Genomic DNA, 15,502 nt, shown 5'->3' with positions numbered 1-15,502 from the left:
TGCAAAACATCACATTTTCCTACGTTATATTACATCTGCCAAGTTATTGCCCACCTGTCAATATCCCTCTGTAGAAAGTCTCATCCTCACCATGTGCGTCCCCAGATATTTCTGCCATCTGCAAACTTGGCAATAGTGCACTCACTTCGCTCGTTCAAGTCATAAATATTGTAAATAATTGTGATCCCAGCACTGATCCCTGTGGCACACCACTAGTCATAGGTTATCATCCTTAAAATTCTCTGTTGTCAATCGGTTAGCCAATCTTCTATCCATGCTAATATACTACTCCCAACACTATGGGATCTTCTCTTCAGTAGTCTTTTGTGTGGTACCTTATTCAGTCGTTTCTGGAAATCCAAATATATTACGTCTACTGGTTCCTCTTCATCTACATTGCTCATTACGTCAAAAGAATTCTAAAAATATTTGTCAGGCATTATTTCACCTGACTTTGCTTGATTGTATTATATATTTCTAAATGCTCTGCTGTTGCATCCTTTATAATGGAATCGAACATTGCCCCAATGGCAAAGATAAGATAACTGGTCTATAATTTTTTTTGTCTCCTTCCTGTTTTGAATAAAGGTGTTACTTTGGCACATTTACAATACTCTGGTACTTTTCCAGAATTTACATCCACTATCGCTGCAACTACTTCCTTTAATATTCTGGTATGTAACCCATCAGGTCCAGGGGACTTATCAACCTTTAACCCCATTAGTTTCCCTCATACTTTTTATTATATTTATTTCCCTTAGTTATTTAACACTTTTGGAATGTTGTTAGCGTCTTCCACCGTGAAGACCAATGCAGAGTATTTATTTACCGTATATACTCGCGTATCCTGCGATCTCACGTATCATGCGACCCCTAAATTTTCGTCCCCAAAACATGATTTTATCATATATCTTATGTATCATGCGAGTCACTTTTTTGAGATACCAGATGACACTAGGCTAGGCTTTCCGCCGTAAACAACCGAATGAGAAACAGCTGTTTTGCTGTTTCTAATCACGATAATAAACAGTTACCTAACACGTAACAAGTACCGTAACACATAACAACGATCGAATACATTCTACCCTTAGCCACTATGGAGAAAAGATCTGCGAAGAAATATACTGCCAAATTGAAGCTGCAAGTTGTTGCCGAAGCGGAACAAAGCAACAACGTTAAAGCTGCAAAGCTGTTTGGTGTCGGAGAAAGCTGTGTCCGAAACTGGAGAAAACAAAAAGAAAAATTGAAGGAAACTCCTTCTTATAAATGCGCAAATCGCGGGTCGAAATGTCATTGGCCGCAGTGAGAAGATAAAGTATCAAAGTGGGTGTCCGAAAATCGAGAAAATGGTTATATTATAACACGATCTAAAATAAGACTTTATGCTTTACGAGAAGCACGAAAAATGGGCATTCGTGTGTTTACTGCAAGTCCCGGATTAATTAACCTACATATGTATTCCTGTTTTATATTTCATTATGTCCAAAAATAAATATAATAGTTTCATTAACTACTGGGTACTATTTGACTTACCGTAAATGGATACGGTTTGCTTAACAGCCTAACAGCCTAATCTTGGCCAGCACTTCACACCCGCAAATTTTGTATCTCGCGTATCATGCGACCCCCCAAATTTAGGTTTTCAAAAGTCGCATGATACGCGAGTATATACGGTAACTACTCTGCCATTTCCTGGTTCCCTATTATTATTTCCCCAGTCGCATTCTCGAAGGGGCTGACATTCACTTTGGCCTCTCTCTTCCGTTTTATATATTTAAAGCTCTTGCTGTTCATTTTTATATTACTTGCTAATTTACCCTCCGTTTATCTTTTCCCTCTATTTTGTTGGTCATCCTTTGCTAATTTTTAAAACTTCCCCAATCCTCTGGTTTTCTACTAATCTTTGCCATTGATGTTTTTCTTTCAGTTTAATATTATCTTTCACTTCCTTGGTTAACCATGATTGATTTATCTCTAGAATCCTTCTTCCTCACTGGAATATATCTTTGCTGGGAGTCATTTATTTTCATAAATGTCTGCCATTGCTGATCAACCATCTTTTCTGCTAAACTCCTTTCCCAGTCCACTGCAGCCAATTCTGTCCTCATTCCTTTATAATTACACTTAAGTGTAGCAGTTGGTTCTGACCCAACTTTCTCATTCTCAGATTGAATACTAAATTCTACCATGTTGTGGTCACTGCTTCAAAGAGGTTCTTTTACTCCAAGATCCATAAGCTAAATGAGTGCCTGTAGACCAGGACCAATAGGACTTTCCAAGGGGATCAGGGGTTATGGGGAGAAGGCAGGAAAATGGGGATGAGAAAAATATCAGCCATGATTGAACGGCGGAGCAGACGCGATGGGCCAAGTGGCCTAATTTTGCTCCTATGTCTCAAGGTCTTTCCTTCAGACCCAACAAGCGACTCGGTTGAAAAAAAAAATTCACAGCCCTCCATGCTGCATCAATGCACCATCTGTCATCCTCCCTAAAGGCCTGCCATCAACCATGCTTTACCTCTACTTGTCCCATCTCTTTGCCTTGCCATCACTAAACCTACCTGTTCCTCATCCTGGAACCTGGGGTGGGGGATGGGGAATTTCCACTCGGGTCCAAAGGCTCACCATGGAAACTTACCTGCAGGTCTTCAATCAAAAGCGTATCCCAGTAAATATTAGCACAAATTTTCTCTGGCCATGAGAACAAAGGTGGATTGTACTCCATTCTGTGCCCATTTCTCTTAAAAACGGTATGTGGGCGTCATTGGCTAGACTAGCATTCACTGTCCATCCCTAGTTTCCTTTGCAAAGGCGGTGGCGAGTGGCCTTCTTGAATTGCTGCAGTCCGAGGTGTAGGTACACATACAGAGCTGATAGGGAGGAGATTCCAGGATTTTGACCAAGCGACAAGTGAAGGAACAGTGATATATTTCCAAGTCACAATAGCGACTGGCTTCGAGGAGTACATCCCATTGGTGGTATTCCTAGATATCTGCTGCTCTGGTCCTTCTAGATGGTAGTGGCCATCGGTTTGGAAGGTGCTGTCTCAAGTATCTTGGTGAGTTCCTATAGTGCATCTTGTAGATGGTGCTCATAACAGTCACTGTTCAAGGCAGCACGGTGGCACAGTGGTTTGCATTGCTGCCTACGGCGCTGAGGACCCGGGCTCGAATCCCGGCCCTTGGTCACTGTCCGTGTGGAGTTTGCACGTTCTCCCCATGTCTGCGTGGGTTTCATCCCCACAACCCAAAGATGTGCAGGGTAGGTAGATTGGCCACTCTAAATTGCCCCTTAATTGGAAAAAATAATTGGGTACTCTAAATTTATATAAAAAACTGTTTGTAGGTGCTGGAGGGAGTGAATGTTTGTGGAAGAGGTAGCAATCAAGCAGGCTTTGTCCTGGATTGTGTTAAGCTCGAGTGTTATTGGAGTTGCATTTATCCAGGAAAGTGGAGAGTATTACACTCCTGACTTGTGCCTTGCAGATAGTGGGCAGGCTCTGGAGAGCCAGGAGGCAAGCTCCTTGCTGTAGAATTTCTAGCCTACGACCTGCTCTTGAACTCACCAGTATTTATATGGCTAGTCCTGTTCAGTTTCTGGTCAATGGTAACCCCCCTTCAAGATGTTCAGGCTGGGGGATTCCGCAATAGTAATGATATTGAATGTCATGGGGCGATGGTTATAATCTCCCTTGTTGGAGATGGTTATTGTGTAGCCCAAATGTTACTTGCCACTTATTACCCCAAATCTGAATGTTGTCCAGGTCTTGCTGCATATGGGCAGGGACTGCTCCAGTATCTGTGGAGCTGGAAAGGAACTAAACTTGGGCAATCATCCCTACTTCTGACTTTATGAAGGAGGATTCCTTGCCAGTGTTTGACCTGCTGGTGTGAAACCCAGTGGGGTCACAATTTGATGTTGAGGACTGCCAGGCATCTCCCTCCTGACTGTATATCACTGCTGATGGTACAGGACCTACACTAGGATGGTGATGTTTTGGACATTACCCGACGTATGATTCCGTGTGCGAGACTATGTCAGGCTGTTGCTTGACTGGTCTGCAGGGCAGCTCTCCCAATTTTGTCACAAACCCCAAGATGCCAGTAAGGAAGACTATGCATGATCGACAGCAGGGAGTTTTCCATAGTATCTTTGGAATGCAATGGCAGTTTCTGTCTCTAATAGCCTTCCAGCAAGTGAGCTTGAGACTTGCAATGCTCAGAGTAAAATTCTCAACTGGCCTCTGACCCTTCTGCCCCAAATCTGTGGCCCGGTTACTGACCTTTCTGCTAATGGTACGAAGTGTTACCCAGCCACTCTAACTAGGCGACTCAATTTTATATATCACCATAAAATGTCTCCGTCTGCATTCCAAAGAAAATAATGCCAGTCTATCTCATTTATCCCCAGCTAAAATTCTCCGGTCCTGAAAACATCCTCATAATATGGTACTCTAGCTGCGGTCTAAATAGTTTGAGCCCTCAGCAGTCAGTTTTACTACTGCTCTACATGGAACAGAGACCCTGCCTTACAAATGGCTCAGAGCCTTCCATATACTGTACACTGCACGAGTAAAAGGAACTACATTTTACTTGATATGTCCTGATGTGTTTTGACTTGGGGACTTGTGTAATAACATTCCTAAACTCTGTTTTAATGGTTTTATTTAATTTGTGTACCTAAAGCAAAATGTATAAGACATGACAAGTGTGTTGTAAAGCTAATTTTAAACACATTTATTGATACCTTGTTGCAACAGAAAAGCACCAAATTTCAAAATAAAATTTGAGCTTTAATTTCCTGTAAAAGTGAAACGTGTTTGTAACTTTTATCAAATAGACAAATAAGACTTCATAACTGTCTCTGCAAGTTTAGGTAAACCCGCCAACATGTGCCGCGCATGAACACTCCTAGATGAGTTATGGGCTAGCAAAGTATTCATGTGAGCATGCAAAACCCACAAGTTGAAACATTTCCAATATGGTTTCCACCTTTCTATCACATGGTCCATCTCCAGCACTTCCCTTCCTATTTCAATTTCTGGGGAGAGACCATCAACTAGTATCCATTACAAACCCACTGACTCCCACAGCTACCTCGACTACAATTATTCACACCCACGTCTTATAAGGATTCCATCTCATTCTCCTAGTTCCTTCGCCTACTGTCTCATCTGTTCCGATTATGCCACTTTGCAAAACGGTGATGTCTTCATTCCTCCTCCCTCGTGGTTCCCCACCCACTGTGGTTGACAGGGCCCACAGCCATGTCTGACCCATCTCCCCTGCACCTCTGCTCTCACCCCTTGAAACCCTTCCAGGACCAGGATAGGGTCGCCCTTGTTCTCACTTTTCACCCCACCTTCCTCCGCATCCAAAGAATCATCCTCCGCCAGTTCCACCAACTTCAGCATGAAGTTCCCCCACCAAATACATCTTCCCTTCATTCTTCCCGTCAGCATTTTGCAGGGACCAATCCCTCCAGGGTACCCTGGTCCACTCCTCCATCAGCCCTAACACCTCACTCTCTTGCCAAGGCATTTTCCCGGTGCAGAAGGTGTAACACCTGCTCCTTTACCTCTTCCCTGCTAACCAAGGGCCTAAACTCTATTTACAAGTGAGACAGCACTTCACGTGCACCTCTTCAATCTGGTCTATTTTATTTACTGCTCCCAGTGCAGTCTACTCAAGTTTGGAGACACTAAATGCAAACTGGGGACTACTTTACAGAACACCTTCAGTCCCTCCGCAAGCAGGACCCATATCTTCCAGTCACTTGTTATTTTAACTCACTGTCCTGCTCTCATGGCCACATGTCCGTCCTTGGCCTGATTTACTGTTCCAGTGAAGCCCAGCGCAAAATGGAGAAACAGCACCTCATTTTCCGATTAGGCATGTTACAGGCTTAATATTGAGTTCAACAACTTCAGACTGTGAACTCTCTCCTCCACCTTCACCCTATTTTTATTTCTATACATTTATTTACATTTCTTCCATCGATCTTTCCCTCATAATCGTCTCGCCACCCTCTCTAACCCCATCCGACTTGGACCACCTGTCCCGTTTCTAGTTGCCCTTTGACACACTAATAACCTTTGTTGTGCCATTAACACATTCTAAACTCTTTATGTGCCACTATCAGCACCCTTAATCATCTTTGTCTTTCTGTTCACAACATCTTTGTCAATCTCTGCCTATCGGTGGCCCTCTATCCAACCCCACTGCTTCTTGCCCCCCAACAGTATAAATCTGACCCCATTTCCAGTTCTTTAGCTTTGACAAGAGTCATCTAGCTCAAAACATTAGCCCCCTTCTCTCTGCATAGATGCTGTTGGTGAACTTCTAATCTTCTTGGGGGGTGTTTTTGCGATAAAGGGGCCTGTGTTGTGGTGTGGAGAGATAATTTCACATTCATGGGGGGTGCCTCGGAACTGTAGGTTGTCAGCTAGGAAAGTGTGGGTCTTAGTCCTTTTAACAGTGATGTCCCGTCCCTGCAAAAGAAGGGTCCATCTGGCTGCTCTGATCTGGCTTACTGTGCCGTCCTTAAGTCGTCCGTCTAGGAAAAGTTGGGTGGGGGTGTGTTCAGTGAGGATGGTGATGGGGTTTAGTTCGGTGATATACGAGAAATATTGAACTGCCCAGAAAACTGCAAGCAGGTGCCTTCTACAGGCCGAAAATCCCTGCTCCACAGGATCTAAAACTCTGGAGGCGTAAGCCATGGGTCTTAACTGTTCGTGCCGTTCCTGGAGGAGCACGGCCGAAAGGGTGCGATCTGTGCTAGCTACCTCTATAGCGTAGGGGGAAAGTGGGTCTGGAACCTGTAGTGCAGGGGCTGTAATGAGTGCTCTTTTCAAAGCATCCACAGTATCCGTATGCTGTGGAAGCCATTCCCAAGGGGCTCCTTTCTTTAGGGGGTCTGAGGGGTGCTGCTTTGGTGGCGAAACGTCTATGTGGTTTCGGCAGCAGCCAACCAGTCCTAAAAACGACCGGAGGGCTGAAACATTCTGGGGAAGGGGCAATTTGACAATCGAGTCAATCCTTTTTTGCTCGATCTCGCGTTTACCATCCGTGATAATCGTTCCCAAATATATCACTTTGTTTCCAAAATCTGGGCCTTCTTGGGGTTCACTTTACATCCAACTTGCTGTAGGAGTTCGGACAGAAGTGCGATGTGCTCTGCCTTGGTCTGTCTGCAGTAATAGGTCGTCTACATGCTGGACCAGACATTCAGGGCGAGAAAATCTAGCTAAACTATTTGCCAGCTGTCGGTGGAAAATGGAGGGGGAGTTGTGGAATCCTTGTGGAAGGCATGTCCACGTATACTGATGACCTTTAAAAGTGAACGCAAATTTATACTGGCACGTCTTCGCCAATGGAATGGACCGGAATCCGTTACTGATATCCAAAACCGTAAAAAATCGTGAATTGAGTCCCTGTTTGAGAATGGTCTCGGGACTTATGGCTACAGTGGGGGCTGCTGCAGAGGTGACTTTGTTGAGTTCCCGGTCATCGACGGTCAGTCACCATGATCCATAGGGTTTTCTCACTGGCCAAATCGGGGCATTATTAGTAGAAGCTACTGATCTAAGTACGCCCTGTTCTAATAAGCTTTCAATAACTTTCGAGATGTCTCCCTCTGTCTCTTGGGGAAATCCATAGTGCTTTTGAAGTCTAGGGTCAGGTCCTGTAATTTGAACCAAACCAGCCATCTTGCCATAGTCATGTTTATGACTTGCAAATGCTGTCCTGTTTTTCTGCAGAACTGCCCTAACCTGTTTGCCCGCGCTAATCGTGGTCGGCTCAAACCAGAAATCGCCGACTGCGCTAATCTTCTTAGCATACTCACCTACTGTGAGCGTTGCGGGGGCTCTTGCTGACTTTGCAATTTTCCAGACACATTGATTTACTGGGTCAAATGACAGGTTGTGGGAGTTCATGAAATCGATGCCCAAAATGCATTCTGCTGTGTGGGGCAGATCAACTAAAACTATGGGGTGTTTTGTTGTAATGTTGCCAATTTGAATGGGTACAGGGGCTGTGATGTGTCCCTGCTGTGAGTGGCCTGTAAAGCCGCTGAGGGTGATTGTGTCTGTAGTGGGCCACGTGTCTTTTTGGAACATGGTGGAGGAATTAATTGTGGTGCGGGACCCTCCTGTGTCCCAGAGAAATTCAATGGGCTGTCCCCGTATTTTCGCTGCAATGACCGGTCGGCCGGACCTATCACAAAGGGTGTCGCAGACCCAAGTGGGGGAGCCCGAACACCGTCAGTTTGCTCCGTTCATGTCTGCCTGGTCTGAACGGGCGCTTACACTGTGAATGGGCTTTGTCCTATTTCTATTTAGAGTGCCTGTCTGCTGGGCTCTCTGTGGCTTTTGTGGGGCATTGCACTCACGTGCAAAGTGACCTAATTGTCCACATTTGTAACACTCCTGTGGGGGGCTGTTTCTACCTTCGTTCACCCATGCGGGTTCTGGTGCGCTTTAACTGCTTGGATATCTGCCTCTGCCTGCGCTTCCTTGGGTTTTCTAAACGCGGGTTTACTGTGTACCGATTGCTCCCAAGCGCGGGATAACCTTTTTAAAACCCATTTTTCGTTGTTGGCCTCATCTGAGGGGTCATAATTAGCACAAGCTCTCTGTCCTGCCTCTGTGGCATGGGAGATAAGTGTACGGGTCCATTTGGCCATGTTGTCGGTGGACAAATGGGCGTGGTCTAAGTTTCCAAAAACGACTGTAAATGGATCCACAGGCGACCAGCAAACGCTGTGGGGTGTTCTGGTTTCTTCTGCCTGCACTTATTCAGGCCTTCTACTGGGTCACCTCTATTATATCCGATCACGTCTAGGATCGCCGTGTGCATCTCTGCAAGGGTGCCTCCTCCTACATTCTGTGGGTCGGGAAGGGCTGCTACAACAGAAGGGTCTAAGCTTAAAACTGTGAGCTTCACTTGCTCACGCTCATCCAGGCCGTACATGGTCGCCTGCTGCTTCACTCTAGCAAAGAATTGGTGGGGGTCTGAGGTGGGGAGGAACCGTGTGATCTTTTCGCACGCGTCCCGTAATTGAGCCACGGTTAAGGGGGTCGTGTAAAGGAATTCCGCGTCTCCGTCCGATGTGACTGTGCGGTGGGTGGTGACTGGATTCATGGGTGCCTGATCTATCTGCTCTGTGGGGGGTTGGGGTGCTTTTCTCTTTTGGGGCTTTCCTTGCACACATGTTCCCTGTACATATCTATGCGCAGTTTCATTTAGTTCTTGCCAATCAGGGCCATCTTCTTCATCTAACTGGGATCCAAAGGTTCTTTGAAACCTGTTTTGGACTGAAAGCAGAGACTGCAGTTCTGCAATCTGCTTCCGGCATTTTGCACGATCCACTGAGCTTTGTCTCTGCTCCGTGGTGGCTTTTAAATCGCTGCACTGCTTTTGCAATGCCTCTACCTGTTTCCCTGTCTCTTCTCTTACCAGGACTGCACGTTGTGTGTCCTGATAGGCCTTATCGTATTGGGTTTGGAAGCTGCCCAGATGCGCTAGACAAGACTGGTGCGCCCTCTTGGCATCATCCACCTCTCTGTCCTTTGCTGCCAACTTCCCTCTTAACTTTATATTCTCTTTCTCGATATCGCTAACATCGACCTTGCTCATTTGATTCCTCTCCTCTATCTCTTTGCGGAGCATCCGAATGATCTCCTCTGTGCCTCGCAATTGTGCCAGACAGGACACAATTGCCATCGGCTTACGAGCTTTCCTAAGCTCTTCTTATGAATTTCGCTCAGGTTCTCCCACCAAATATGTCCTATACTCCCGGGACCCGTTTCCTCATTTGAACAAAAGTCACTCCAAAGGGGCCATCCCTTCCCTTTGAGGTACTTTCTCAATTCAACTTCCCAAACGGGACACTGACCTACTCTGCTGCTGGTCGCTGCGACCACGAATTCTTGAGGGTTCATGAGGCGTTCCATTGCCTTCGTTGCCATTTTTCCTATCTGTGCTCTCTTTTAAATTTGGAACGAGGGGTACTAAGGCGGTGCTGTAAACACGGGTACGGCTTTCGCTATTTTCCGGAATACAAACTCCCGACAGTTTTTCGCAACAAAATCTACCAGGTTTACCTTATAACCCTGTTAGTACGCATGCATTAACACACTTCCAAATTCTGGAGGATTGATCAGAACTGCTTGAACACTTGTGGTTATTTTGGTTCCCAATTGGATTCTAATTTCAAATTTTTGGGTTCTCTCGGAGTGGGGATGGGGGGGGCACTTCGAAGTCGAGTCCCGTCAGAGTTCATCACTAAATGTTGCTCGATGTGCTTTTACTTAATTAGCTCTGTTTAATCGCCTTGCTCTAGAGTCGCCAGGTATCTTTATGATACCACCACGAGATTCAAGTTCAAGTGCTGATCAATAACTCAATACACCAGTTAGTAAGGTTCAAATCAAAACACATTTATAAAGTCAATCGCTACTCATGCATAAAACACTACTCACTAGACCAAGTGGGCAAACTTTTCCGTGCAAGGGCCACATTCAGAAATTCACAATTTTAAAGGGCCGCATAGTATATTAATTAATAGTCCCGGTTGTAACCAATTAGCGTGCGGCATATACCTCAGCGCTTCCCCCGGCGGCATCCTGCCTTTAGCCCTCTTTTTCTCTACTTTTCAAAAATGGCGCTTCACCCGGTTATGATTCTGGGCGCCTCATATAGAACATAGAACAGTACAGCACAGAACAGGCCCTTCGGCCCTCGATGTTGTGCCGAGCAATGGTCACGCTACTCAAGTCAACGTATCCACCCTATACCAGTAACCCAACAACCCCCCCCCCCCCCCCCCCATTAACCTTATTTTAAAAAAAAAAAACATTTTAAAAAAATGACTTGATCTTGGTGGGCCGCATAAAGACGGGCCGTAGTTTGCCCACCCCTGCACTAGACTATCGGACCCCGTACCTGGTTCCAATTGATTGGACTAAGTTCCAATCAATTGAATTGATTTCTCCAATACTGGAGCTGTTCCCCGATCGCTGGGCGGTTCCGGTGTGTCCGATGGCCTTCCTTTGTCCTGGCTCCCGCTAGCGCCGGGGAGTCTGGTTTGGTCTCGATTACTCTTAATGTTGCCAATTGTTCCCGTGGATCGCTCATCAATATGTAGATGGTTGCTGGTTTCAGTTCTGTCTGGGTTTCTTCAAGTTCTAATACACAGGGAGCTTTGCATCTGCTTGCTTTCCTGTGCTTGTCCCTGCATTCTTCGCGGACTTCAATTTTAGAATCGGGAAGTGGCCAAACCAGGTGGCTACACGGTGTGGACCCGTATCTGGTCAACTAAGCTCGGGTAGAACACAGCCCGCCCTACCCGGGGATTCCATCCAACTCTTACCAGTCGCGGCCCATACGCACCTCATTTCGGCTCTCTTGGTTCAAACAGTTTTGTTTTATTTTCAGGTGACCCTTCGGTTGCCACCCCTCCCTGCTATTTACATCCTCAAACATTTGGATGGTAAATCGCACAGCCTGCGAGACGGCTCGCACTGTTTCAGTATTTTTAATTGTGTCTTGTCCTGAAATTCGGCTTAAAATAAAAATGAGGGAGTCACAGACGGTGACCAATTAGAAAGGGAAATTGGCACGAAAGGACAGACATGCTAACGTACAAGACATTAAACAAGATAGCAACAGAAACTATGCTTGCATCCACAGAATTCCAGAAGCTCCAGGGAGAGAAGAGAGAAAAGAAAGAGAAAGATGAAGACAACCTCCATCTTTGCAACCCCCCCCGGCTGTCAATGATTCACTTCCCCATAGCACCCAGAGCCCAGTGACAAGTAACAACACACCATCATGGTGTGATAACGTGGTACTCCCTTTCATATGTAATTGAATCCCTGATAGCATTGGCGATACTCTGCAGCATCGTGCAGACTATCCGCATGAGGAAATGGCGAAGGAGAGCCTACCACTCTCGCACCCCGGTATACAGGATAAGATCCCCTATTTTTGATTTTCACCAGGCCCCCGAACCTCTTGATCTACAATAAAGGACATTCGTTGCGTGGGTGTCATTTGTAAATAAAGAAATTAGTTCATTTGTGACTGTACGATTGTAAAACTCTGTCCTTGACCGCCAAGACAGAGGAAAAATGTGATTGCTGCTATTATTTTTTGTATTGTTAGGAAGTTAGTATGATTGGATGTTTAGGTGAGTGTAGTTTATGGAAGATAGTTAGAGGTACCGTTTTTTTTTGTGTTGTAATGCATGTCCCTTTTATGACATATCGCCACTTAGAATTGTTAGTTAAAATTTTTCTTGCATAGTTATGGTCAGTGTAGAGGCCATGGACGAGTGCTCGCTGGGTCAGGGAGTGAAGACAACGCAGTTATGTGATCCTTCACGCTTCGCGTTAGTTTTTAGATCATAGAATTTACAGTGCAGAAGGAGGCCATTCGGCCCATCGAGTCTGCACCGGCTCCTGGAAAGAGCACCCTACCCAAGGTTAACACCTCCACCCTATCCCCATAACCCAGTAACCCCACCCAACACTAAGGGCAATTTTGGACACTAAGGGCAATTTATCATGTCCAATCCACCTAACTTGCACATCTTTGGACTGTGGGAGGAAACCGGAGCACCCGGAGGAAACCCACGCACACACGGGGAGGATGTGCAGACTCTGCACAGACAGTGACCCAAGCCAGAATCGAACCTGGGACCCTGGAGCTGTGAAGCGATTGTGCTTCACAAGGGGATCACAAGGAGTGAGTGTAGCCACCTGGGTTGGCCACTTCCCGATTCTAAAAGGGAGGTCTGCTAAGAATGCAGGGAGAAATGGACATGCACAGGAAAGCAAGCAGATGCAAAGCTCCCTGTGTATTAGAACTTGCAGAAACCCAGACAGAGCTGAAACCAGCAACCATCTACATATTGATGAGCGATCCCCAGGAACAATTGGCAACATTAAGAGTAATCGAGAACAAACCAGACTCCCCGGCGCCAGCGGGAGCCAGGACAAAAGGCGGCCAACGGACACATAGAAACCGCCCAGCGATCGGGGAACAGCTCCAGTATTGGAGAAATCAATTCAATTGATTGGAACTTAGTCCAATCAATTGGAACCAGATACGGGGTCCGCCCAAAAGGGTGCGAAGCCCCTGGGGCTATAAAATAGAGCCCCCAAGTTCAGTTCGTCCTTCTTGGCAGGGTCGCTCAGCAGCTCGAAACCACCCGTGACCGCGACTCTCAAACTCGGAGAGACCTGCCTGGCAGCTGCACCAACCAAGTTAGTGTCCAGTCAACGGAAGCTACGAGATAGGCGCTCCTAACCATTAGTCCATACCAGCTGGAAGCCTGCAGACTCTGGATCGAATGAGAGGCCATTGCTCCCTGACCTAGTGGGCCCCTTTTCCAAAGCTAAGTATTGGACTTTTAGTGTTAGAGATAGTCTAGTGAGTAGTGTTTTATGCATGAGTAGCGATTGACTGTGTATATAATAAATATGTTTTGATTTGAACCTTACTAACTGGTGTATTGAGTTATTGATCAGCAATTGAACTTGAACCTCCTGGTGGTATCATAAAGATACCTGGCGACTCTAGAGTAAGGTGATTAAACAGAGCTAATTAAGTAAAAGCACAACGAGCAACATGCTGTCAGACGCAAGATTGTCCAGTATTTTCTGTTTTTGTTTGAAAATATTGCTGACAGGAGGTTGTTCAGCATCAATTTTACTGACAAAACAAATGGCCACATCTTCCAAGAGCATCATTATTTGGACAGTGAGTTTCCATAGGTGCCAATCATAAAGCAACATAAAGCCGTTGCAAATTACAAGCCCCGATCCAGCAGTTTCGAAAAGCGATAAAGTTGAAATTGTGATCATGGCGCTTTCACTTGGCATTGAGAGATTCTACAGTACAGCCTTTCCTAGGTGCAAAGTAGGATTGTGATTAAAGTATGACCGAAAACAGAATTTGCTATAAATGCATGACTGGCAAACTATGTGAATTAACCTATGTGTATTAAATCAAGTACACTTGATTTAACCTAAGGTGCACACAACGTATAGTAATATAGAATCTTTAATGTAACCAAACATCCCAAGGTTCTTCACAGAAGCATCGTAAAACAAAATTCAATACTAAGCCACAAAGGAATATTAGGACAGGTGACAAAACCTTGGCCAAAGAGCTAGATTTAAGAAGAATCAAAGGAGGAAAGTGAGGTAGAGAAACAGAAAGGGGCGGGGAGGGAATTGCACAGCCTAGGGCTTGTGCAATTGAAGGCACAGCCACTAATGGTGGAGTGATTAAAATTCAAAATGTTCAAAAGGCCAGAATTAGATGGATACAGATGCATTGGAAGGTGGTGAGAGATTACAGAGATAGGAGGAGGCGAGGCATAAGGAGTTTTGAAAACAAGGATTTTTAAATTCAAGACGTTGCTATGCCAGTTGTCGGAGTACATCAGCCAGCCCAAGGGTGATAGGGAAAGGGAAACAAGACTTGCTGCGAGTTAAGACACAGGCAGCAGAGTTTTGGATGACCCCAAGTATACAGGTGATATAGTGTGAAAGGCCAGTAGAAGTACAAACGGAACTGCCAAATTTAGCGGCAATATAGGCAGAATTGCTATATTCTCGAGTCCAGAAATATTAATATTGAAACAAAATTCATGCTCAAAAACACAACATCAATCCAATTATAGGCAAGTTCTTTCATGGCATTCAAAAGAAAAAAGATCAGCAACAGTACACACCGTCTTTATTTGGGAGGTTTTCTTACCAGTTGTAAGCGTCTCTTGCTGCAATTCAGGCTGTTCCACCTGGTGCTGAGGCTGGCTGTTGAAACCTTGGCTATAGTTGGGCTGGTAAGGACTCTGTTGTTTGAGGGTGTCAGGGTCAGTGGCAGGAGGTACTGGTGCATTCATATTAAACACCTTTTTAAAAAATGTTGGGAGGTGATAAAAAAAAAATGGAGGCGATAAAATGAGCAGAAAATTAACTTTTAAAACCAACTCAAATGAATCCTGTAAAACTGTACCTTCATATAAATCACTTAGGACAGTTACTCAGGTTCAAACATTTAAGTAATGCATTAGTCCAATATAAAAATGGTTAACTTGTAGAGATCAATTTATAAATGAAAATACGCCAAATAGTGCTGTCTGCTGACATTTTTCAGATTAAAATTGTATTTTACAGCGATAAATTGATGTAGTCTACAAATTCATTTGGAAATTAATTAGCAAAGATAATTATTGCATGCAGAAAAAGGACAGCCAAAGTAAGATGGTTAAAGGAGCATCGACATCCTGATCAAAAGGTGACAAATGGAGGAAGGGAAAGAGGGAGAGAAGAACCATCATATATGGTTCACTAGCCAGAGGAGGCATAGATTACCCTGGAAGTTGGGAGATAGAGAATGGGTGGAAAGGAAATTCAACTGGCCAGGTGCTAACCCAAATCCAAGAGAAGCCTGTTAACCGATTAGAAAGAAATGCCCTACAGAACAAGC

At 45.1% G+C, this 15,502-nt stretch overlaps 1 protein-coding gene across 3 annotated transcripts in view; it reads right to left on the bottom strand.

Moving 5' to 3' along the window:
* The window catches only part of caprin1b (cell cycle associated protein 1b), a 154,434-nt gene that overhangs the window by 29,913 nt on the left and 109,019 nt on the right, over nucleotides 1–15,502 (bottom strand). For 2 of the 3 annotated variants that reach the window (XM_038808236.1, XM_038808234.1), the window contains one exon: nucleotides 14,771–14,924. In XM_038808236.1, coding sequence (XP_038664164.1) covers nucleotides 14,771–14,924 — 154 coding nt within the window. The remainder of the gene's footprint in view (nucleotides 1–14,770; nucleotides 14,925–15,502) is intronic. The other variant, XM_038808235.1, reaches the window with a different exon arrangement.

The sequence above is a fragment of the Scyliorhinus canicula genome, chromosome 9, assembly GCF_902713615.1.
Source record: "Scyliorhinus canicula chromosome 9, sScyCan1.1, whole genome shotgun sequence".
In the NCBI taxonomy this organism is placed as follows: Eukaryota; Metazoa; Chordata; class Chondrichthyes; order Carcharhiniformes; family Scyliorhinidae; genus Scyliorhinus; species Scyliorhinus canicula.
The sequence above is the reverse complement of the archived record's forward strand: the minus strand, read 5'-3'. Positions and strand labels throughout refer to the sequence as shown.